General features: G+C 40.1%; 1 protein-coding gene across 2 annotated transcripts in view; it reads right to left on the reverse strand.

Annotated features, from left to right (window-relative positions):
• Positions 1-18,609, reverse strand: part of TC2N (tandem C2 domains, nuclear) — a 38,429-nt gene extending 19,820 nt beyond the window's left edge. The window contains exons 1-3 of one of the 2 annotated variants that reach the window (XM_032878649.1): positions 18,517-18,609; positions 5,045-5,165; positions 3,473-3,706 (exon numbers count right to left, since the gene is read on the reverse strand). In XM_032878649.1, the coding sequence (XP_032734540.1) occupies positions 3,473-3,706; positions 5,045-5,111 (301 nt within the window). In that variant the 5' untranslated portion in view covers positions 5,112-5,165; positions 18,517-18,609. Of the gene's footprint in view, positions 1-3,472; positions 3,707-5,044; positions 5,166-7,549; positions 7,650-18,516 lie in introns of those variants that run through there. The other variant, XM_032878650.1, reaches the window with a different exon arrangement.
• Positions 18,610-27,204: the final 8,595 nt, after the last annotated feature.

Consider the following 27,204-nt stretch of genomic DNA (forward strand, 5'->3'; position numbering starts at 1 on the left):
GGAGCCTGTACACCTTAGGAACGAACCCTTAAGTCATTCAGCGCACAAGCACTACCACAAGTCTGTTTATGGTAACAAGGATACACTGTCACGAGTCGTAGCACTGAAGATGACTCACTACCTTTATAGGCTACACCTAAAAAAGAATATTCTGATTTCATTTTTCCTTAACAGAATTCCAATTTTCCCCTCAAATGGTATACAGTGATATCATTTTTAAAGTTTAAGAGGAACTTCTCTCAATTTACAGAACACAGTGCTATAAAACTAACATAGAGTAACATTTACTTTACACCTCTCAAAAGATCTATTTAATGCATTCTCTTAATGGAAAGGTAGACAGATATGTGACAAAGCAAGCATGGCAAGATGTTAGTGACAGAATCTGTGTGTCACAAAGCAGTAAGCGATAGCAATGAAACAAAACACATTTCAAATACTTGACATAAAATGTCAGTCATTACTGACAGTGGTCGGCCCTATCTCCCCTCAAAATTTCCTTGTCAGCCCATAACTCATAGGCACATACACATACAGCAGGTACATGTCTGACTTCTAGAGTTAGACACCAAGAACACTTTCTTGACTCTAATAGAGTCATCTTTTTCTACAATATGATCAAAATCAGATGGCTTTACCACATACTCACTGAGCCTATAATTTAAGTGTAAACCCATTTCTTCATTCATTCAAATCAAAAAGCAATCTATTTTCCAGTGACCCAGTAAAACAGACAAAAGAAGAACTACCACATATATCCAGGTAGGTATTTCTTATTTTCTGATTATGAAAATTATACATAAGATACCCTAAATGTTTAAGAATACAGAATTTGTTAAATAAATTATGGTACATCTATAGATTTAATACCACGGGGCCATTAAAAAGCAATGAACATGAAAACATGTTCACAATGTGTGACAAGAATAAAACAGATTACCAAACTGTTTATATAGTTTAATCCCAATCCTGTTAACAAGTACGAAAGAAAGAGGAAGACCAATGATCAGGGTGTGCTGTGGCCAAGAGCTTGTAAACACTGCTTTTGAGAGACACTGCTGCCATGCAAAACCAGGTGGTGGGCCGAGCATGGGGTTCCTCTTTCCTTGAAGAAAGAAGGAAGAAAGGAAGGGAGGGGGGAGGGACGAAGGAAGGAAGGAAGGAAGGAAAGAAGTAAAGACGGAAGGAAGATGGATCATTCCTACCGAACCCAAGTCTCCTGCAGATAACAACAGTACACTGTAGACCAAAAACAATGAACAAAAACCCTGAAGGGATTGGAGACTGAGCAGAAGCAGGGCATATTCAGGACAGCACTGACTCTTGGAAGAAAGGGAATGGCCACCTGTTTTTAATGACTGTCTGCTTTAGCACAAGCCAAAGTTGGTGCTGCACAGGGCAGATAAAATGCCAAAAGAAAATCCACACTCTTTCTGGCCTAAAGAACCAGAGGGTAGAGTTCAGAGCAACCACAGCTGCTAGAAAGTAAGGTGGGTATCTTGGAAAGGAAAAAGCCCCAAGTTCTGTGAATAAAGTCTGCTCAAACATCTGGCTGCTCCCTGAGTCACACAAATGCGGGACAGACTCCAACTAAGGATACAAAAACCAAGGTGAGATAAGAGCTGCCATCAAAGACACAGAATTTGCAACATAGTCCAACAAAGTTCATCGCCTGGTTAAAAGAAAGAAAAAAAGGAGGGGGGGAACCCTCTTACCTCAGAGTAATATAATGGGTTCTAAAGTGTCCATGACACAACATCCCAAACCCAGAATACAATCAAAAATTACTCCATACACAATGAAACATGGAAAGGTGACCCATTTCCCCCCTCCAAAAAAAGACAAACCTTAGAATCCAAACCTAAATGACTCCGATGTTAGAATTAACAGAGAAACATATTAAAGCCCAAAGACATAGAAGAAAATAGGCTTATGGTAATGAAAAAAAAAGAAAACAAAATCACAGCAAAGAAACAAAATATATGAGAAAGAACCAAATGTAAATTCAACAACTGAGAAACACAATGTCTAAAATAAAAATTCACTGGATGGGCTTAACAGCTGTATGACAGAGGAAAGAGACAGTGAACTTGAAAATCAATAATATCCAATCTTAAGGGTAGGGGAAATGGTGAACAACAAGCAAAAGAAGTCTCAGAGGCCCATAAAACAATATAAAAAGGTCCAACATTTGTCTAATTGGAGTCCCAGAATGAGAAGAAAGGATGGGGCAGAAAATCATATTTGGAAAAATATTCTAGATTTTGATAGGAGTTTGGATTACAATGTTACATGCATTCGTCCAAACTCAACAAAAACAAACTCAAAACTGAGGCAGTTCATTTTGTATAAGGTTTATGTCAAAAGAAGAAAATTGTAAACAGATACTGAACTCTGATAAAGTATATATATGCTTAAGTATTCGGAAGGAAATGTATCAGTGTCTTCAATTTATTGTGAAATGTGTTCTCCACCCCCCTCCAACTCATAAAGGATTAATAACAGATACAGGAATTGATAGATAAATATGTGATAAAGTATGATAAAATATTAATGATCAATTCTATGTGGTGGATATATGGGTATTCACTGTTATAGTCTTTCAACTTCTTTGTATGTTTGAAATTTTTCACAAAAAAATTTTGAGGGGGAAAACATTGTGACAGTGTTTCAATGGACTAAAGCAAATTATTTTTAAAATACAAGAATTTCATGTTGTTTCTTCTTATCATCATGATTCCACTGGCCTCTAACATCAGCCAAAATCTACCCAATGAATCTATCTCACTCAAGTGGCTATTTAGACTGAGAAGTTGCATATCCAATGGAATATTACTCAGTCATTCAAAAAAAAAAGAAATCTTACCATTTGCAAGGACGTGGATGGAACTAGAATATTATGCTAAGCAAAATAAGTCAGTCAGAGAAAGACAAATATCCTATGATTTCATTCATCTGTGGAATTTAAGAAACAGAACAGATGAACACAGAGGAAGGGAAGAAAAAAAAAAGATGAAACCAGAGAGAGAGAAAAACCACAAGAGACACTTAATCATAGGAAACAAACTGAGGGTTGCTGGAGGGGAAGTGGGTGGGGGGATGGGGTAACTGGGTGATGGGCATTAAGGAGGGCATGTGATGGAATGAGCACTGGGTGTTAAATGCAACTGATGAATCACTAAACTCTTTAACAATACACTATATGTTAATTGATCTTAAATTTTGTTTTAAAAGGCCACATCTACACACAAATGTGCGTTAGTTGTGATCAGATTTCATAATGGGACCTTTCAAAAATATTATACATTAAGTTTCTCTGCAGAAAGAGCAAAACAAAAAAAATAAAATAAAATAAAAAGTTATACATAAAAAAATTTTAAAAACTCTCAAGTTATAAAAGAGCAAAATCACAGAAACAATAGCATTTAAATGCTATGTGTTGATCTTTAAATCCTGCGTGTCATTTTTTTACCTTCAAGTTCCTCCAGATGTGACAGAGTTCCTGGTACCCTGGGCTGAACATATGAGAGCTTAAACCTGGGCACCACAAATGGTACGTCTTTGCCATCAGATGGTAATTTGGAAAGCAAGTAATCCTCAGTACAGCCAACCTGAGGCTTTACCGAAACAGCAGTCAACGGAGGGACAGAGACAAGGGTATCCTTAGTCTCTGAGACTGCTGCTTGAAAGTCTCTCTCCCTGGAAACTGCATGTAAAAGAAGAAAAAACAAAAGAAAAAAGAAAAATCACAAATATGAATGTAGAGTTATCTCTAATAATCTAAAGTTAGCAAACTTTGGTACTTACTTCATCATTTTAGAACAAACTGCTAATACAGAAACCTCTATGTAGTTTTCCTATCAAGCACTTCTGGAATCTACATTAATTTTGTCCAGGCAATATTTGAGAAATTAATATACTATTTCTAAAGTATACCAACTTATCATAATGGTAAAAGCAGTTTTTAAAGAAACTCATTCCCACAAAAGAGTTCACAGATGGAAAACAAGTTTATTTTGTAGTTAATTCCATGATGCTTTTAAGTAAAATACTGTCAACAAAGCAATTCTTGTTGTCAGTACTGGTGGTTAACATCAGTCTTAAATATATAAAAGAATTCTGAAAAGAAGCTAAAGGTCTCCAAGTCTACAAAAACTTCACCCAATCACAAAATAAAATGTATTTTTACCCTAATATAATGGCAACTTTCCCTGTTCTAGCTTCTGTGACCCATTTTGTCCCTGTCTCAAAGACTGATGACTTCGGATGGGGAGGTAAAGGACACCCAGAGTTCATCTTTATGTACAATTAGTATTGTCTGTTGACTTCAGAAACGAACGTACAACTACTACTGTGTAGGAATTATGAAATGTTTTAATGCAAAAAGAAGTCTTCGTACTCAAATATACTAGGAAGCTATACTCTAGATGAAGGAATACAAGAGAAAGCCAGAGAAAAATAAAGTTCCCGTCACAACTCAGAAGAGAGGAGGAGACCATGCAATTGAAAGGGAACTCTCCAGGAGTCCTTTATAAATATGGGGTCTTGATGAAATAATGGGTCTCCTCTCCAGTAGTCTTTCATTTGTGAAAGGCAGTTTTTTAATGCACTGTTCGTAAACTAGAAATCGTCTTTATTCAAATGAAAGCATTTGCCAGAGTATACTGTCCCCAAACACACCCAACACTTTTCTTTCCCTGCCTTTGCCTGTACAATTTCAGCCACCTCTCACACCCAGGTCCAATTTTTACCTTCTCTTACTTCCTTCTTCCGACCCAGCTGCCGAAATCCTCTCTAGACTCCCATACCAAATGCCATCCTCTCCGTGGTGATGTCCCAGGGTGTCTCCGGGGTTAATGTTGAATTTATCTCTCTCCCTCCAGACTCCAGGGTACTTTAATACTTACCTAGTATGCCTCTTATTTATGTTTCTGTCTCCCCCACAAAGTTAGAAATACGTCTCACTTATCTTTATATTACAAAATGCCACAAATAAAAAGACACTAAATACATGTTTGTTGAAGTCAAAAGAAGCCAAACTCACAATTATGCTTTTCTGTGTCACCATAGAAACATCCTCTACAGCAACTCTTTATAAATTCTGCTGCCATTACATCCAATTTCCAATATTCAGCAATTGATAAACTTCCAATTTTAGTATTAATCTGTTGGTAGAATAGAAAACAAGTTAACATGATCATGCTTAAGGCCATTAGGTATCACTAAATAAATCATATTATCTTTCTAAGATGAATGAGGAATACAAAGCAAAAATGTTTAGAGGAAGATAGATTTTTCATCTTATATGTAATTTTGTATGAGCCAGGCTCCTTATAAGTTATTAAAATGACATACTCAAAAATCACTAACTGAACGATCTCAATGTTAAATCTGGAAAAAAAAAGAAGAAGAAAAATTGGGGTGTCTCAGTGGGTTAAAGCCTCTGCCTTCGGCTCAGGTCATGATCCCAGGGTCCTGAGATCAAGCCCCATGTCGGGCTCTCTGCTCAGTGTGGGGAGCCTGCTCCCCTGCCCCCGCCTGCCTCTCTGCCTATTTGTGATCTCTGTCTGTCAAATAAATAAATAAAATCTTTAAAAAAATAAGAGAGAGAGAGAGAAAGAAAAATTCCACCCTCTATTATGCTGAGCAGAATAAGTCAATCAGAGAAAGACAATTATCATATGACCTCCCTGATATGAGGAATTTGAGAGGCAGAGTTGGGGGCTTGGGGGGTAGGGAAGGAAAAAAATGAAACAAGATGGGATTGGGAGGGAGACAAACCATAAGAGACTCTTAATCTCACAAAACAAACTGTGTGTTGGGGGGTGGGGGGGAGTAGGGAGAGGGTGGTTGGGTTGGTTATGGACATTGGGGAGGGTGAGTGCTGGGAAGTGTGTAAGCCTGACAATTCACAGACCTGTACCGCTGAGGCAAATAATGAATTATATGTTAATTAAAAATAATTAATTAAAAAAATTCCACCCTCAATTTTCCTTTTTGCCAGGTATATCAAAATCAATGCCCAAGCAAAATCTCCAAGAAAATATGGCACACATAAAAAGTGTGAGAAAAATTTTACTTCCTCCACATCAATTCTTTTGGAAATCCGAAGGTCCTATAATGGGGCCAATAAACAATTTCATACTTTATAAGTTGGTTTAACATTTAGAATTACACAAAGAGAAAAATACATCTTAAACACTGTATTACATACATCCACACACACTCAGATACGAGCTACCTAAACCACAAATAACAAATTTCCATAAACTGGAAATAAAGGGAGTCGGTTTTATTTTACTTTTTTTTTTTTTTTTACTTTTTTTTTACTTTTTATTTTTAAGTAATCTCTACACCCAACATGGGGCTTGAATTTACAACCCCAAGATCAAGAGTCATGTGCTATACCAACTAAGCCAGTCAGGTGCCCCAGGAATCTGTTATAAATTAATCAGGAACATAAAATTGTTGAAGAACTTCACATCCAATTGCCCACCCTGGCCTAACTGACTTAATTCCAAATGTACTCTCTTCATTTATGCATACTTATACTCCATACATTTTTCATGGGAAATTTCAAATGTTTACAAAAGATGATAAAATGGTATAAGAAAACCCCTATCACCCAGACTAAAGAGTTATCAATTCATAGCAAATCTTAATTCATCTCTGTGTCCCCAGTTGTTTCTGGGATCTGTAAGTAACAAATCTTCTGACTTTACTTCTTTTGTGTGGGTGTACTGAAATGGCGCCTTTAATCAAATCAACCCCGGGGGGTTTCCACTTCCCCAAAGCAGGAACTCAGATGATGAGGGAGCTACCCACCAACCCCCAGAGGTGACTTACACCTCCCCCTTTAGCAGGTCATAAACCGCATCTTCTCAGTGTAATACCCGAGCTCTGCTTCCAAACACGGTCACCAACAAATTATTTGTCAAAATGCTGGACTTTTGCCCATCTGATGGGAAAGAAATGGTATCTCATGTTGTGTGTGTGGTTTTTTTTTTAAGATTTTATTTATTTATTTGACACAGAGATCACAAGTAGGCAGAGAGGCAGGCAGAGAGAGAGAGAGGAGGAAGCAGGCTCCCTGCTAAGCAGAGAACTCAATCCCAGGACCCTGGGATTATGACCTGAATGGAAGGCAGAGGCTTAACCCACTGAGCCACCCAGGCACCCCATCTCGTGTTGTTTTAATTTGCATCTCTTTCAGTGTGAAGGTGGGCACCTTTTCATAAAACGCTAATCTGTATTTGTTTCTATGAATTCCCTGTTCATTATCTCTTGCTCATCTTTCTATAAAGCTATTTTGGTCATTTCTGCCTCAGTTTTAGAGGATTTTTATATATTTGAGAGATTAACACATTATCCATGATATTAAGTGGCAAACATTCTTCCAGTGTATCATTGCCTTGTTATGGTATTCTCTGCTGAGAATGGAAGAGAACGTGTGTGTATAAATAAATGTATATATAATATAAATATATATACACACAGATAAATAGAAACATACGAGTGTTTGGATACACACACATGTAGTTTTACTTATCTGTGTTTTCCCTTTTTGCTTCTGGATTTGGAGTCACAAGACAGTTTTCCGCATACATAGGTCATAAAAGACTTCACTCATGGTTTCTTCTAATACTTAGCACGGTGTTACTACCTTCTATACTAACAGCCTGGTGTGCATTATGAGAAGTAGAGCCAATCCTTCCTTTCCCAATCCCAATTGGCTATTCTGGTATCAAAACATCACCATTTACTTAAAATTCCATATTTTCGTCAATGATTTTAGAATGCTGTCTTTATTACAGACTAAATTTCTATATAAAATTGGGCTTATTTCTGTATTTTCTATTCTCTGCACTTGGGTCTGTCTTTTCCTGTACCACATTTTAAAATTATAATGGCTTATAATAACAGGCTTACCTATGTAGGAGGGCTAGCTCCCATCCCTACTGCTTTTCAATTTCAAGGTTTTCCTATCTATCCTGCTTATCAGTTCTTGCAAATAAACTTCATAATCTGTCTAGCCCCAGGAGAAAAAACCTAATGGTATTTTCATTAGGATTCTGTTACATTTATAAATGATTTTAGAAAAACCTGACCTTCTTAAGATGTTGTGTATGCCTACCCAGAACATTTGTTCAAATCTGCATTTGTATCTTTGGGAGTTTTTACAGTTTTTTTCATATAAGTGCAGAACTTTCCTTGTTAAGTATATGCCCTTTATAAACAGCATCTTTTCTTCCATTATCATCTTGTAACAAATTTGTTTTAAAAACTTATACACTTTCAGGGCACTTGGGTGGCTCAGTTGGTGGAGCATCCAACTCTTGATTTTGGCTCAGGTCATGATCTCAGGGTCATGAGATCGAGCCCCCTGCACTCAGAGTGGAGTCGGCTTGTCCCTCTCTCTTTGCTCCTGCCCCAGCTCATTCTCTCTCTCCCTTTCTAAAATAAATATTTTTTAGAAATTTATATATTTTCAAAATCCCTTCTCAGCCCTAGTTTAAAGAATGCATTCCTTGACCACTTTTTAAAGTGAACTTTAAAAAAAAATTATATTTTTCTTGACATTTGTACCACTTGTTCTCTCTCCCCATCTAGAATATAAACTTTTCAGAAACAATATATACTTAGTTTCTACTTCACACTTAGCACCCTATATGATGCTGGGAATATAATAGGAAATCAGCTATATAGTTGATAGATAAGGGAACAAAGCAGAACAACCAGCTCATATAAAAACTCTTAATAAATTCATCAAACCACATTTCTGACCCCAGTCAGCCTGCAAATACTTGAGAGGGCTGTGGGAGGACTGCTTAAAAACGATTACTGCTTCTGGGGAAAAGGTCGAGGACCTTTAAGATAATGAACTGGGGACTATAAGGGAGGAATGCAGCAAAGGAAACAAATTTCCGTGGATAAGAATAAAGCAGACAGAGTTTGCTTGGACAACTCCTAGAGGGCAGAGAGGTGTATGGAGAACCACAACGTCAGTAGAAGGTCCCACTCCAGTACCCAGCAGAGTACTGATCAGAGCATGAATGCAAGCAAATTACAAGTCTGGGCAAAGACTACCAGAAAAGATTACAAAAACCATACCAACACCCATGAATGTTGGTATTAATGCCTGTCCCCACCAACCAAACTGGGAAACCACATAATTCACAGGATATTGGGTAGAATACTCAGAAGGGTCTGGCTTCCTCAGTGAGAAATAAAGAGCCCTAAATGCTAGTCTGCTTTCCACCTAACAAATTTAAAAAGCAAGACTCAAAAGGATCAAACCATTTTCAAAAAAACTATGTTCCAAAGCAAAAAAAAAAAAAAAAAAAAAAAAAAAAAATTTAATAAAAATCTAAATAACATCCAGCACACAAAGTACAATTCTGGCATCTAATAAAAAATTCCCAAACATGCAAAAAAAAAAAAAAAGAAAGAAAGAAAGAAAAGAAAAATCAAATCTGGGTCCCACCTAGAAATGACATGGACATTTAAGAATATTAAAACCATCTGACTGGCTCTATATGTTCAAAAAGAAGTGACATGAAAGATAGAAAAAAAGACCCAACTTCTAAAGATGAAAATTACAATATCTGAGATGGAAAATACACTGGATGGGATTAAAAGCAGATCAGATATTGCCAAAAAAAAGTTTAATGAACTTGAAGATATAGTTAAGGAAATTACCCAAAATGAAACAAAGAACAAAGAAGAATAAAGACAAAAGAGCATCTGTGGCCCATGGGACAATTTCCAACAGCCTAATATACATGTAACCGAAGTCCATGAAGGAGATGGGGGAGGCAGAATAAAATATTTGAAAAAATAATACCAACATTCTTCAAATTTGAAACTACCAACCACAGATCTAAGAACCTCAACAAACATCAAGCATAGGAAATATGAAGAAAACCATGCCAAGACACATTATAATAACATGGGTCAAAACTGGTGATAAAGAGGAAATCTCAAAAGCAGCTAGGAAAAAAAAAAAAAAGAACTTGGCTTTTATTTTATTAAATATAGCCCATCATAGTTATTTAAATTTTTAAGCTTTATTTAATTATTTGAGTTGGGGGAGGAAGGGCAGAGGGAGAGGGAGAGAGAATCTCAAGCAGACTCCCTGCTGAGCAGGGCACTCACAACACTGAGATGATGAGCTGAGCTGAAAGCAAGAATTAGATGCTCAACCAACTGAGCCACCCAGGTATCCCCCATCATGGTTATTTTAATAATCTATGACTGGCAATTCCAATATGTAAGATTTTGTAAGTTTATGTCTATCTGTTGTTTCTGCTAATTCTTACTCAGATTGTCTTATTTCCTGTGCATTTGATTATCTTTGACAAATTATTCAGTGACCTTGAAATTTTACTTGTAGAACTTTTTTAAGCCAAAGATGAAAATATACTCTCAGAGAATATCTGCATTTGTTTACCATTTTATTTTATTTTATTTTATTTTATTTTAGCAGGCTCCATGCCCAGCACGGAGCCCAACATCAGGCTTGAACTCACAACCCTGAGATCAAGAATTGAGCCGAAAGCAAGAGTCAGATGCTTAACTGACTGAGCCACACAGGTGCCCCTTACCAAATCATTTTAAATTCATGACCACATAGACCCTAGTTGAAAAATGGGCAAAGGATGTGATAGATATTTCTCCAGAGACAGATAAATACCCAATAAACACATGAAAAGGTGCTTAACACCATCAGTTATTAGGGAAATGCAAATGAAAACCACAATGAGATACCAATCCACTTACACTTAGGATGGCTATAATCAAAAAGATAGACAAAAACAAGTGTTGGCAAAGATATTAAGAAACTGGAACCCTCACTGATTGTTGGTGAGAATGAAAAATAGTGCAGCTGCTCTGGAAAATGGTTCACCAGTTCCTCAAAAACTTAAAAACAGAATTACCATATGACCCAAGAATTCACTCCCTAGGTCTTTTATACTACGAGAATGAAAAATATATATCCACACAAAAACTTGTACATAAATGTTCATGGCAGCATTATTCATAATAGCCAAAAAGTGGATATGACCCAAATGTCCATCACCTAACATACAGAAAAACAAAATGTTACACCCACAGAAGGGAACCTTATTCCGCCATTAAAAGGAATGAAATACTGATTTGTGTTACAACATGGATAGACCTTAAAACCATTATGCTAAGTGAAAAAGGCAAGACACAAAAGACCACATACTGTATCATTTCATTAATATGAAATGCCCAGAATAAGCAAAGCCATAGAAACTGAAAGTACAGCAGTGACTGCCAGGGGTTGGGGGGAGAGGAGGAAATGAGGAGTGACTGTTAATGTGTACAAGGTTTCTTTCCGGGCCAAAGAAAAATGTTCTAGAATTAGTGATGATAGTTGCACAGCTTTGTGAACACATAAAAAAAACACTGAACTGTACACCTCAAAAGGGTGAATTTTATGGTATGTGAATTATATATAAAGAAAAATAAGATATTAAAAAAAATTACACCATGAAATGTTTTTGGACCACCAAGGTGATGTGAACCAGGCCCTACCACTGACCATGCACTGGTTATTACAATTTCCCGAGGACAGGTTTTCTTCCCTCATTTTACTTGGCATCAAGGCAACTTTCCTTACAGATCTTTGAAAGAGGTAAGGTGAGTTTTAGTCCTTGACACCACACACCTTTGGGATTCTCAGAATTAAAGGCAGAGAGTCTTTTGTTAGTGTGCCTTGAATAAGCCCAGGACTGACTTCTAACCATGCCTCCTACAAATTCACCAAGTTCTTAATCAAATCTAATTAAGTACCCCCAGTTTAGCAAATGCTCTCAGAGCAAATAAGACTTAAGGGCTCCTTTACTCTCAGATTTTCAGCTTTCTTTTATAATTTGGCATATTAATTCCTAAGTACCTTTTTAAAAAATTTAAATAAAGTATTCTTAGCTATTTGCAGTGTGAAGGTTTTCCTAAATATCTTAACTATATTCCCAAAATGAAAATTCTATATTTACTTCTCAAGTTAAAATGAACTCCAGTGAGTTAGGACAGGATTTGCAAAAACCAAAGACAGCCTGATACAGTCTACATTAAAGTAGCTTCAGTTTTACAGAGCATCTGGGTGGCTCAGTCAGTTAAGCACACAACTCTCAATTTCAGCTTACACCATGATCTCGGGGTTGTGAGATCAAGCCCCATGTGGGGCTCCATGCTGGGAGTGGAGCCTGTTTAAGATTTTCTTACTCTCTCACTCGCTCGCACTCTCTCTCTCTCTCTCTCTCCTCCGTCCCTACCCCACTTCCCTCTCTAAAAAAATTACATAAATGATAAAAAAGTAGCTTCAGTATTATTTGTGACCTCAGTGGATTACAGTAGATATTTAAGATTAAAAATATATTCCAAAGAAAAGTCTACTTTAGAAAAAAATTAATTTGAAGGGGAGTCTAGTTTTAAAAGAACTATGAGTAGATGACTCATTCTTTTAGGTATCCTGTCTCTTTACACAACTATAGTAAATTAGACTGCAGGCAAGGATACACAAAGAGACCAAACAAAGAAATATATGCACACATATATAGAAACTTGACATATGATGCTTATAGATCACTGGGAGGAAAACCAGAATATTCAGTAAATGATTCTGGGAAACACTGATTACCCATAATGGAAAAAAAATGAAACTGGATCCCCACCTCACACCACACAAAAATCAATGCCACATGGATTAAAGACATAAAAAATATGAAAGGCAGTATTTTAAAGCTTTCAGAAGAAAATATCAGACTATACCTTTACAACCTCAAGGGAGAGACAGATGTGTCAAACAAGATGCCAAAATCACAAACTGTAAAGGAAAAGGCTGACACATTCAATTACACTATACACTGCATCCACCAAAAACCACATAAAGTAAACGAACAGAAAAAACACCACATAAAGTAAAAGACAAGCCACTTACTGCAGAAAAGATATTTGCCACATGCATAACTGATAAGAATTAGTACCACAAATAAATAAATACAACTTCTAGAAATCAAATTATAAAAGTTAAAAAAAATAGGCAAAAGACAGACATCTCATGGAAGAGGAATTTTGGAAGGTTTGGGAAATGTAAATTAAACCTCTAAAGGAGTACCATTCTCATCCACCAGACTGTTGAAAAGAAACAATTCAGATAACTACAAATATTGTACAAATGTCTCAAATGTTGAGGAAGGGAACAAAATGAACACTTAAGGGGTGCCTGGGTGGTTCAGTGGGTTAAAGCCTCTGCCTTCGGCTCAGGCCATGATCCTGGGGTCCTGGGATCGAGCCCCACATCGGGCTCTCTGCTCAGTAGGGAGCCTGCTGCTTCCTCTTCTCTCTCTCTGCCTGCCTCTCTGCCTACTTGTGATCTCTGTCTGTCAAATTAAAAAAAAATTTTTTTTTAAATGAACACTTAACACACTACCTGTGAAAGTATAAATTGGTACAACCACTTTATAAGACAATTCAGCATTATCTAGCAGAACAGAAGACCCACAACTCTACTCCTAGGCAGAGACATGGATTAGAATGGCCCTAACAGGTGCGTCTGGGTGGCTCAGTCAGCTGGGCATTTGCCTTCAGCTTGGGTCTTAATCTCAGGGTCCCGGGATCGAGCCCCGGTGCTGGGTTCTGTGCTCAGTGGGAAGTCTGCTTCTCCTTCTCCCTCTGCCCCTCCCCCTACTCACACACTCTCTCTCAAGTAAACGGATAAAATCTTAAAAAAAAAAACAAAAAAAAAACAAAAAAAAAACAGCCATAACAGAAGTTTTTAATGGCAAAAAGTAAAAATTAAATTAAAAAAAAAAAAAAGAAAACTGAAAACACCTCTAGATATCCATTAACAGGGAGATGGATAAACGATGGTAAAGGCATACAATGGAATGATATAGAACAATAAAAAGTAAATGAACTATAACATCAATACCAACGAGTCTCATAAATATAATGTGCAAAAAAAGTCACGGAATAGACAAAACTAAACTTTATATTATTTATGAATACACACCTATGTAGCAAAACTATATAGAAAATCAAGGAGTGTGGGAAAAAAAAGATGCAGAGAAAAAGATACAATCAGGGCTTTGATAATACTGACAACGTATTAGCTCTAAAGCATGATATAAGTACAGTGGCTTTTTTTTTTTTAAGATTTTTATTTATTTGACAGAGATCACAAGTGGGCAGAGAGGCAGGCAGAGAGAGAAAGGGAAGCAGGCTCCCCGCTGAGCAGAGAGCCCGATGTGAGGCTCAATCCCAGGAACCCAGAGCCCAGGACCCCACGATCATGACCCCAGCCGAAGGCAGAGGCTCCACCCACTGAGCCACCCAGGCACCCCAGTACAATGGCTTTTATTTGTACTCTAAATCTATGGATGTGTCAAAAGTACTATTTTGTACATATGAAATAATTTCTCACTTAAAAATTAAAGAAATGCATAATAGCCATGGCAGCAAATATGAAAAATACTTAAAACTATATGAAAAAATAAAAATTATCAATAATCCAATCACCTTAAGATAACGATAATATTTGAAAGAAAAAAATAGGGGCACGGGGGTGGCTCAGTCAGCTAAACATCTGCCTTAGGCTCAGGTCATGATTTCAGGGTCCTGGGATCGAACCCCCATGTCAGGGTTACTACTCAAGTGGGGAGTCTGCTTCTGCTTCTCCCTGTCCCTCTCCCTGCCCATCCTCCAGCCCCCTGCTCGTGCTCTCTCTCAAATAAATAAATAAAATCTTTAAAAAAAGAAAGAGGGCTCCTGGGTGGCTCAGCCATTAAGCATCTACCTTCAGCTCAGGCCATGATCCCAGAGTCCTGGAATTGAGCCAGTATCATATCTTGCTCCCTGCTCAGCGGGGAGCCTGCTTCTCCCTCTCCCACTCCCCCTGCTTGTGTTCCGTCTCTCGCTGTGTCTCTCTCTGTCCAATAAATAAATAAATGTCTTTAAAAGAAAGGAAAAGAAAAAATGATAGTGCGTTTTCTTCCACTATTTTATTTACTTTTTTTACAGCCTTAGTTAAGTACTAACTTGCAGTAAACTGCACATATTTAAAATGTACAATTTCAGGGTGCCTGCCTCTCTGCCTACTTGTGATCTCTGTCAAATAAATAAATAAAATTTTTTTAATAAATAAATAAATAAAATGTATAATTTTATGAGTCAAATATATGTATACATTTGTAAAAGCATCTTCACAATCAAGAAAATGAATAACCCACCAACCCCAAAAGTTTTCTCACACCTCTTTCCAGTACATCCCTCCTTACTTTCCCTTGCCTCATCCTCAAGTAACCATTAAACGGTTTTCTGTTGCTTTCAACTAGTCTGCATGTTCTAGAATTTTGTCAGGTATAGCTTGAACATAGTTTATGCACATGATCTGCCGTAGTTGATACATTTTTCCAAAATGATTTACCAATTTACACTTCTACCAGCAGAGTACAAGAGTTCCAGGTGCTCTATACCCTTGGCAACACTGGATTTTTGGCTTCTTCCGTTTTAGCTACTGTTTTCATATTCCAAACATAAATACACATAAAACACTGTGTCTGAACAGCAATAAAAAAATTAAACTTTCACTGATGATTGAAGTAAAGCTCATTATAAAGAAATTTTCACCTAAGAGCCTTATCCCTTGAATGTGTAATAATAATTGAAGCAAAGCCCCTGACCTATGCCTCATGAATTCTGATTTAACCAAAATATCTGATTTCTACATAAAATATTGGGAAGAATCACGGAGATATACAAGTAAGAATCACATGTCTTAAAAGTATCACAGTACGGGAACTCAGATGAAATGCCATTGAACACAGTTTGTGAAAGTGTTCTTTTACCACTTTTACCACCAAAACACCACTACGACAGTGATCATAATTTCAATGGGGGAAGATGAAAATCTTTCTTATAATAGTTCTAATCAATACGCTCAGCTACTTGCGCTCAGCTTTTCCTACTTAAACCTGAGACATGAACAATGCCGCGAGATGCACTTTAACCTAACAGTATTAGTCTGGGGGCACCTGGGTGGCTCAGTGGGTTAAAGCCTCTGCCTTCAGCTCAGGTGATGGTCTCAGGATCCTGGGATCCAGCCCCACATCGGGCCCTCTGCTTGGAGGGGAGCCTGCTTCCCTCTCTCTCTCTCTCTGCCTGCCTCTCTGCCTACTTGTGATCTCTGTCAAATAAATAAATAAAATCTTTAAAAAAAGAAAAAGTATTAGTCTGTTGTCCTTATATTCTTTCCAAACGGACTATAAACTCCCTTCTACCACCCTGTCACTTCTCCTTCTAATCTTTGTTTCTCAAAATAAGGACTCTACTCTCCTTATCTTTGCTTCTCCATTCTCTATTTACTCTTCAAATTCATTCATATTTGACTTCCATCCTTATCATTTTGCTCAAATTGTGTTTGCTGAGATCAATGACCTCCTATCATCCTAACTACCAAAGCCAAGACACACTTACTTAATCAGCTCCTATTTTCCAGATCCTTCTGACTCATTTGACTGAGATAGATCTCTCTCCTGATTAAACCTCTTTCCTCTCCAGTAGAGTGTTTCCTGATTAAACCTCTTTCTTCTCCAGGAAAGTGGTTCCTATGAACTATGTCTGGTAGACTTTCCTCCTCCTTTCCTGACTTCTCCTCCCTTTCCACGACTATCTCTATACATCTCTTAAATATTGGTGTTTCCCATCCTTGGTCTTCTCTTCTCACTCTACTTACTTGAATGATTTCTTCCACTCCCACAGCACTAACAACCCCAAATCCACCATGCTTCTAACATTTACAAATTTTCACGTCAGAAAATCCCAATACTAACACATCTGCCAACCAAACAGGTCTGCTGGACGTTCTACAAGAACCTTACTCCTTTTCTCTCAACCTGAATTAATCTCTCAATTTGTTACCTTTATTCATGAATACAACGATAATTCCAGTGGAGCCAATAAAATACAAGAGCTACTTTTGAAATATTTTTCCTGAAGTGTTTAAAGAAACACAAATTCTTATGAAGACTTTTTCCTCCAGTTGACAAAAGTCATTGACAAAAACTACAAAACATAAGATATAAAAAGGTAAATCTCCTCCAATCCCAGCTCTCATGGGCAAGAAATATTAACATTTCCTTCCAGAAAAAAGCAGCTTTTAGCCACAATAAAGTTACATATCAAAATATTAAATGGGCTGGCGCCTGGGTGGCTCAGTGGGTTGGGCCGCTGCCTTCGGCTCAGGTCGTGATCTCAGGGTCCTGGGATCGAGTCCCGCATCAGGCTCTCTGCTCAGCAGGGAGCCTGCTTCCCTCTCTCTCTCTCTCTCTCTGCCTGCCTCTCCATCTACTTGTGATCTCTCTCTGTCAAATAAATAAATAAATAAAATCTTTTAAAAAATATATTAAATGGGTAAATAGGGGGGTGTTGTTAACTCTCAATATCTTCCAGGCTACTTTTTACAGTATTAATCAGAGGGGGAAAAAAAAAAAAATCTACTATATGCCTACCTGGAGTGAGAATCAGAACAGTATCCTAAAAACCAAAGCAATCCTTTCAGATGCTATATTTTAAATATTCCAAAGGAATCAACGTTTTTGGCTTGGCATCTATCTGGGTGCAATATACCCCACAAATCAGCCTACCGTTTCCCTTTTATTTAAAGGAAGCGACAGCAAAGAAGAAGGAAAACAAAAACAAAAACTGAAAGAGAAGCCAAATCTAAAATCAAGACGAGCGTGTAATTCGTGTTTTGCAAAAACCATAGGGAAGTGACATTTGAACACCCCTTCTCTGCTTCTAAAAGTTTCGGAAACATCACAGATAAAAGATACTCAGCGAACTCTGTTCTTATCCGACTCTCCAGGCAAAGAAGTTCGCTTCCCTGGTTCCCTCTTTGCCCAGATCACACCCGGGCCGGGCAGAGAGAGGGGCGCACGGCCGACCCCGCAGGAGCTAGCTAGGGTCTCCCTTCCCTGCGGTCCGGGGGCTCCCGCAGAACAGACCCCGGTAAGGCGGGGAGGCCCCCTCCCCGAGTCACTGCCCCCCCCTCGCCCCGCCCACGGTGAACGCCGGCGTGGAGGGGCCCCAAACCTCCCCCACGGCTCCTGAGAGCAGGCGTCGCTGAGGAGACCCGGGAACGGTCTCCGGGGCCCCCCCACCCCAAGAGACAAGTCTAAAGAGTTAACGGAGATGAAAACCCAAACAGAACAATACGCCCCCTGAGGGCAGGGGCGGGGGACAAGGGACTCCCCCGCTGGGGCTGGGGCCGCTCTCGCACCACCCCCGCGCACTCCCGGAGCCCGACCGGGCGGCCCGGGACAGCAGCGGCGGCGCCAGGCCCGTGCCACGCTGCGCGCCCGAGAGCGGCCCCACCGCGCACCTGATCCCGCAGTCCCCTCCCCGCCGGAAACCTGCCTCCCGGCGCGGGTTCTCCACGCGCGGCTCCCCGGGCGCCCCCTCCCCACGCCGCGCGGCGAGGCCAGTTACCTCCTGCAGGCAGCGGGCACTCCGCCGTGGCCTCCCGCGGGAGCCGGGGGCCCCCTGCCACCTCGCGCGGCCGCGCCCAGAGACCCCGCCTCCGGCCCCCCCAAGTCCGCCCCGCCCCCTCCCCAGGTCCGCCCCGCCCCCTCCCCAGGTCCGCCCCGCCCCCCCGGAGGTGTGCGCCGAGGGGCGGGGCGAGGCAGGGTAGGGCGGGGCCGCCCGGCCTAATACCTGAGCGCGCCGAGCCTGCGCCCTCGGCCCCTCCCGCTTCGCCATTCCCAGCCCCTCCTCTCCCGCTGGAAAGTTTGGAGGGCGCTGAGGGGTCGGAAGGAAGAATAAAAACTAAAAGAGGTATAGCATAAAAGTTATTGGCCTGATGAACCTCTTTGCATAGGGAAGAAGGAGCGGTCTTTCTTGCCAGAGGTGCGGCAGCACATTTTCTTGGAAACCCAAGAAACTTTTCTTCGCTGCCTTGTCTTGTTCCTTTAAGAATCAGCCCCCTTCTCGTCCCTTTTGTGACTTTCCACCTATTACCACCTTGCCAGCAATAGGTATGTTGGAAGGAATCGTAAAAGTATCTGCTACAGCGCTCTGCCCCCCTTATGATGCCGGAATCCGCTCTAGCACCCTGGCGGAGAGTGGGCTGGCCCTTTGATGCTTGTGATGGGAATCTCCACACTGTTCTTAGAAAGTTGCTGAGTGACTTCCTAGATGATGTGTTGCTGAATGGCTCAGCTTTTGAAAGGCTGATGAGGTGTAAATTGAAATTACTCTCTTTGAGAGCCTCCACACACTTACAGGCCTAATACTGTTTTACTTGGTATCATCCTGTAGTTCCCAAATGTATTTGACCTGAAAGGTGGCAGGCCAAAATATGCCCCTTTGGCATAAGTGTTGTTGTTATTTGTTTGTTTGTTTGTTTCTTTCTTTCTTAAGTTAAAAGCACTTGAGAAACAGCAGATACAAGATCTCTCTGACCTTCCTTTTTCTTCCTGAAAGCAGAAGATGAAACTCGCAAATGAAAGATGTCCCCGTACCAGGAGGCAAGGAACATTCTTATCACCAGAGGCAGGGAGTGGAGGACAAAGGAAATCAATACACACAAACCTTCCTAGTCACTTCACCATTAACTGCCTCAGCTCAAGCCCCTTTTTCACTATTTACCACCCTTTGTCCAACTTAGTATGTAAGTGTTCAGCTCTAAGTGCTTTTGATCCATGTTTTCCTACAGGACTGCTGTGTACCTATAAAACGCCATATGCTTCGCTCTTCTTAATCTATGTCAATTTAACTCTCAGCCCCAGCCAGAAACCCTAAAAGGTTTCATCCTAAAAGGGCAGCGGTAAAGTTTTGCCTCCCCTACACACCACACAACTGTCTTCTTGAGAAATGCCTGTCACCATCCTGGGCCATTAATGATTTGATGCACACAGTTTGATAAACACTGCTTGAAAGTCCTCGTACATTCACCTTTGATAATTTCTCTGTGACAAATGTTTGCAAAGTCCTGTACTGTTTACACAAAGCTCGCACATGAGTCATCTCATTTAACCCTCACAATTATGATGTCACTGTTATGATCCTTGTTTTACAGTTGAAAATACTGAGAGTCAAACAGTGGTCGCCCAAGTATAGAGTCAAGATTGACTCTGGACTTCAGACTCCAAGGCTCTCAAATATATATTATATAAAATATGTGTGTGCATATATGTACATAGGTATATGATATGCTGTACTTAAAGGTCAAACGACAAATATATATATATATTTTTTTTTTCTCTGATGCTCTGTATTAGAAAAACTCAGTTTTCCACCTCTTGTAGGGGAAAACCCAGTTCTTTCCTCCTGTGTTTCTCTTGTGCCTGTATCTTCTTGACTCCTCATACAAAACGCTTTCATTCTGACATTTCTGGTTACCAAATGTGTGGAGATTTTTTCCCCCTCACCACACAATTCTCTGCAACACCAGCTAGATGCCCTACAATTCAGCTCGGTTCTGACATTACTTACCCGGAGAGAGAGCATCAGATCTCACAGGCTCAGTCCTATAAGACTGCCTCCCTGCAACACCACCGCCCCCACCACCAACATCACAAGCCAGCCAAAAGTCCAGGTTATCTCTTGGGCTTCTGACCAACAAGCTATAGATCAGAGGTTTCAATGACCACCCCCCCACACACACACACACCTTCCTTGGGTTCAATTAATTTGTGAGAGCATCTCCCAGAACTCAGGGAAATGCTTACTTAGTTTTATCAGTTTATTAAAGGATATGATAAAGGATACAGATGAATAGCCAGATGAAGAGATATCTAGGGCAAAGTCTGGAAGGGTCTTAAACACAGGAGCTTCTGTCCCTATGGAGTTGGGGTGTATCACCCTTCCAGTGTGGATATGTTTGCCAACCTAGAAGCTCTCCAACCCCTGCACTATTGGGATTTTATGGGGGCTTCCTCACATAGGTATAATCACTTACTATTTCCAGCCACTTTCCCTTCTTTGGAGGACAGGGGGTAGGCGGGAAATTCCAAGTTTCTAATCATGGCTTGGTCTTTCTGGTGACTCATCCAGGAGCCCACACAGAATCACCTCATTAGAACAAAAGATGCTCCTAGTGCTCTTGTCACTTGGAAATTTACATGAGTCTTAGGACTCTCAGCTAGGAACCAGGGGCAGTGGCCAACATTTATCTTTTATCATCTTACACTCTTAAATAGAACCCATTCTTGGCTAGTAACTTCCAGATGCATGCGTTAGTTCTCAAGATCAAGGACCTTTACCTATCTTTTACTCTCCTGTGGCACCTGCCATCATAGTGCAGTACACAAAAGTATCACTCGAACGTGCTAAATGAACGAAGAATGAGTGAATGTATGAATGCTCAGTAATATTAAACTAGGCAAAACTTGGTTCCCTAACTGAACAATCTTAACACCTCCTTACTTATGGAGGAGTCCCAAGAGAAAACACTCCCTGATTTGTTCTTAGTTTCCATCCACCTTCCATCAAAAAGGCTTACTTAGAAGAATCTGCAGACAGATACAGTTCTTTGAAAACAATGAAACCATTTCCCTTATTTTCCTTGAAATAGGCCTTCTTCCTGTTCCACTTTCAGAGGCAAGGCTACATTGTCAGGGATGGAGGACACTGTATACCTTTCTCTGTGTCCTTGTGTTTAAACTCTTCCTGTAAAGTGATGGCTGTTGCAATACTCTGAGTGGCTTTTGTGTGTTGATTGTTAATGTTAAATATTAATGTTTTTAATGTTTAATGTCTTCTATTCACTGGAGCCGATCTGAGGAGAAAAATATAATGGGTTGGTGCAAATATCGCTGCTACTTAGATATCCCTATTCTTTCATTTGATAGAGAGAAATGACTTAATCCCTGAAATCATGTGAATCCCTAACGCCTCACCTCCTACTACCCCCACCACATATTGTTGACCTTCAGGATTAATTGTTATTCCCTAAATTGCCGTATTTGCACTACTGTTCCCCTTACCTCTATTTTATGGGTCATCAGTTGACAAATGCATGTTCATTCAGCTGAAGTATCACCTCTTCTGGAAGGTGAGCCTTCATAACACCCATCCCAGAGTGAATTAAGTACCCTACCTCAGCTCTCCCGCCACCCCCCATCCATATCTCTGTCATGACTCCTACACACTCATTTCAATTGTCAGCTTCTTTTCCCTTTTCCTACTAACCTCATCCTATGTGAGTTACCAATGACAGGAATTATGACAACCTGAGCACCTAGCATAGAGCCTGCCACATAGAAGGCCCTCAAATATCTGTGGAATGAATGAGAAAAAAATTTTTTTAAAGAATATGAACTCTTAGACCACTCATAAAAAAAATTTCACAATATAAATAGTCATATGGATCGAAAGGGGTAACAGACAGATTTCTGCTTCCCCCAAAATCTCTTCCTTCTCATTTTCTGCCTTAAAAAACAGAAGACTATGGGGCGCATGGGTGGCTCACTTGGTTAAGCAACTGCCTTCGGCTCAGGTCATGATCCTGGAGTCCTAGGATCAAGTCCCGCATTGGACTCCCTGCTCAGCAGGGAGTCTGTTCTCCCACTGACCTCTCTTCTCTCATGCTCTCTCTGTCTCAGATAAATAAAATCTTAAAAAAAAAAAACAAAACAGAAGCCTATATGTAGGTATTCATTCATTCATTCATTCATGTGCGTGTGCAACTCACATTCTTGAGTTCCCATGGTGTACCAGGAACAGCCCTGAGCACTTGCCTCAGGGGAGAAGTGACATTTCAGCAGAGCCATGAAGGATCACCATTCATTCCTTTTCCAGAACATAAAGCTAAATTACTTTGTCCATCCCCCTTATACATGTGGCCAGTTCTCACTGATGGAATTTGAGCAGAGGTAAAATTTCACCTCTGGGTCTAGGCAATTAAGAACTGATAAGCTTCTTCTCCACTCTCTCCTTCCCATCCCTTGGCTACCCGAGACCATTGCTAAAGCTATAAAAGCAACCAGATGGAAGACCAGGTCCCTGACTGACTTCAAAGAGCAAGGCTCACCCCACCACCCACTACTCTTGACTGGATTGTAATGTAAATGAAAAATAAAATTTTTGGTATGAACTACTAACATTTGGGGAATTCCCCCCCACACACAGCGGGTAGCTTTACATACCCTGATTAACACTGTCATAAATGGTGGCATATAGATTAAGACACTAGAAAATTGTTGTCTTTTGCTCTAGGCATTGCATGGGAGACTTGGAACATGAAAATTTATCATAAGTGTTAAGGTCATAGAGACATTAAGTTTGTCCCAAGTGGACAAATAAATATCTCTATGGCTACACAGCTCTATGTGCTCTCTCTCAGGTGGCCACCAGATCAGAATGTTGACATCTGGGGGCTCCTGGGTGGTTCAGTTGGTTAAGCATCTGCCTTCAGCTCAGGTCATGATCTCAGGGTCCTGGGATTGAAACCTGCATTAGGCTCCTTGCTCAGCAGGGAGTCTGCTTCTGCTTCTCCCTCTGACCCTCCCTCTGTTCATGTGCACACTATCTCAAATAAATAAATAAAATCTTTTAAAAAAAGAAAGAATGCTGACATCTTGACCTGAAAGCTAGTATAGAATCAGATTCATGATATCATCTTCATCATCTTATCAGCCCTTGTGAATCTCTTACATGCACTTTGAAGAATTTCCCTAAGTGAGCTGTAGGAGGTCCAGCATCCCTCAAAGTGGAGTACAGAGTTGACTCTTGGACAACATGGGTTTGAATTGCACGGATCCACTTATACATGAATTTTTTATAGTGCAGTGTTGTAAATGTGTTCTCTCTCCTTTGTGATTTTTAGTAACCTTTTTTTCACCAGCTTGCTTTATTATAAGAATAGAGCATATAATACATGTAACATACAAAATATGTGTTAATTGACTATTTACGTTATTAGTAAGGCTTCCAGTCAACAGTAGGCTATTAGTAGTTAAGTTCTGGGGGCGTCAAAAGTTATACCCAGCTCTATGCTCAAGGGGTCAGCATCCCTAACCTTGCCTTGTTCAAGGGTCAACTGTTTGTTGAGAAATATAAGATAGGAGTGAGAAGATAAGCTCTGAAGGCTCTTGAATATCTCATTAGGGAGGTCGTATACTAATCTCCTGGACACATACTGAATAAACGGGACTCTTAGCGGTGGGGTGAATTTCTTCCTTTTTCTTTTCCTCCTCCTGTCATCTTTTCTCCTGGGTAACCAGGACCCACTAAAGCTAAGGTGTCAGCAGGAAAAGGCTGGTCATAGAAGCTCCACCAAGATACCCAGCATGATGGAGGCCTCTTTTCTCAGTGTCCTTGCCCGAGAGCCCTTCCCCAACACATTGCCATCCTCCTCCCCCAGACCCCATTAATCAATGAAACTTCTTAGCACTAAAAGGCTGACAAGTTTCATGGAAGCCTAAATGAAAAATATTCAGCCCCTAGGACAAAGGAAGGTTATAAAGGTTATAAAAGAGGAAAGGAAAAAAGAGAGGATTTAGAATAAAAGAGGATTTTCTATCAACTACAGCATCAACTCACCTCAATGGGAAGCTGGGCCAAAAAGGATGAAAGACAGGTTGGGCACATCGTGTGGACTTGCCTCAGGATTTCAGAGCAAATGTCCCCAGACTCACTGAATAAAGCAGAGAGACATTTAAATCCCTTCCTGTGAACCCTGCATGGGTTGGAAGCAATGATTCACACCTGAAATAAATGGCTGTGCATTCTTCTGGACTCCACGTACAATGGCTTAAACTGTGTCAGTTTGCTTAAGCTGGAACTACATTTTCCAAAATCTCTTTCTCTCTGTGGTTCTATGTTAGACTGACCAAAAGAGGAATTTGGACAAGATTTGGAAGGTTCAAATGAAAGAGAGACTTTATTTACTGTTGGTGGGAATGCAAGTTGGTGCAGCCACTTTGGAAAAGAGTGTGGAGATTCCTTAAGAAATTAAAAATAGAGCTACCCTATGACCCTGCAATTGCACTATTGGATATTTACCCCAAAGATACAGATGTAGTAAAAGGAAGGGCTGTATGTACCCCAATGTTCATGGCAGTAATGGCCACAGTCGCCAAACTGTGGAAAGAGCCAAGATGACCTTCAACAGACCCACGGATAAAGAAGATACGGTCCATACATACAATGGAGTATTATGCCTCCATCAGAAAGGATGAAACCAACTTTTGTATGAACATGGATGGGACTGGAGGAGATTATGCTGAGTGAAATGAATCAAGCAGAGTCAGTTATCATGTGGCTTTACCTAATTGTGGAACATAAGGAATAACATGGAAGACATTAGGAGAAGGAAAGGAAAAGTGAATTGGGGGAAATCAGAGGGGGAGATGAACCACGAGAGACTGTGGACTCTGAGAAACAAACTGAGGGTTTTGGAGGGGGGTAGGGGGATGGGTGAGCCTGGCAGTGGGTATTAAGGAGGGCACGTATTGCATGGAGCACTGGGTGTGGTGCATAATCAATGAATCTTAGAACACTGAAAAAATAAAATTAAATTTAAAAGATAAAAATTAAAAAATAAAAATCCATAGTATTTATCAAAATTTACATCTACTATATGAGTATCATTCAGGAAATCTGATATTTAAAGAAAGTTAGAGGCAGTTATGCTTATTAAAAAGAATAACAATTGGCACTTCAAAAAAAAAAAAGGAAAGATTCGCATGATTAAATGGCAAAAAAATAGAGATGCTGTCAGGTTCTAGATTGTCCTTGCTGCCCATGTCTCTCTCTTCTTCCTAACCACTCGCCCTGCTCACTACCTAGTCCCAGGCCCACGTCCAAAGCTTGGCTGAGGACCTACAGAGCTGACAGCTGTCTGAAGGCTTTTCCACAGCTCTTCTGTGGATTCTACTTAAGTGGCCAGGTGTGCCCAGCTTTCTAGATGCATTGCGAGTTCTGACCCTCTTAGTTCACCTACACTAGGGCTTCTTGGGGGCAGGTTAGACTTTGATCCTTCAATCTCACTTCCAGACCTTTATGTCCCCCATTTCTCCCACAGTTCTCTAAGATCTTACTCTTATATTCGTAATACTCTAATGGCTCTGCTTCCCTGATTGAAGTCTTCTGGTTCGCCATGCATGTGGTTGGCTGCCCAATAGGAAGATTACATGGATTGTACCTTTCTTCCCTTCCCCTATGAAAGACAAAGTGCTGGTGGTATGTGTGTGTGTGTGTGTGTGTGTGTATATATATATATATATATATATATATATATATATATATATATATATAAAACTATAAATATTTGGGTAAAATTACATACCAGTAGATGTCTCCCCAAGAAAGGGTAGTTATTTAGTTGCCCCCTGGCTTCATAGGATGACTCTACCATAGTATGGAAACTGCCTCTTCACTTCTCAAGCTCAGAAACTTGCTCTTTTCGCCTTTAGCGTTCTAAGTTAAACTCTGTTGAAGAAGAAGTCTCAGTAAAGCTCACTAGGGATTGAGCTAGACAATAGGGTCTATTAATATTTATAGGGCCTGTCTCTGCATATAACATGGGGAATAAAATTGTTGTAGGTTGTGACATTTCTATCTTATAGTCCAAACACTACACCCTGCAGAAATAACCACATGGGATGCTGAGTGATCATCAGAAGGTTGTCTAGGGTGGAAAGTGGAACCAAAATTAAAAGAGTTAGGAGAAATAGTGAGTGATTCATAGCACCAAGTTATGATAGTCATCATCAATACTACAGAAGAGACTGGCGTGTCACAGTTGTAGATAAGCTGTGTGGTTTCACTCACCAAGGGTACAGTCCTACTCCTAGATCTCTCTGTGGTAGATTAGAGTCTTGGGCCCCAGTTCTTTACCCCTTACTGTACCCATCCTCTTTGCCATGACTTTGAATTTCCTTCCACTCAAGGAGTGGAATGTATTTCCTTACCCTTTGATTATGGGTTCAGTCATTTGACTTGCTTCAGCCAATAAGGTGATACAGAACTAAGAGTGTGAAAGTTCTGAGCTTAGCTGAAGAGGCCTCACATGATTCTGCCTGTCCTTTTGTGCTTCTGCCAATGCCATGACAAGATTTTTGTCTGCGCCAGCCAGCTGGTCCAAAGAGGATGAGAGACATGGAGCAGTCATTCCAGATAAGCCAGACTGGATGAGGTAATCCCCAGCTGACCAGCAGACACATGAGAAATAAT

Source organism: Lontra canadensis, unplaced genomic scaffold (assembly GCF_010015895.1).
Source record: "Lontra canadensis isolate GAN:19392208 unplaced genomic scaffold, GSC_riverotter_1.0 scaffold64, whole genome shotgun sequence".
Taxonomy (NCBI): Eukaryota; Metazoa; Chordata; class Mammalia; order Carnivora; family Mustelidae; genus Lontra; species Lontra canadensis.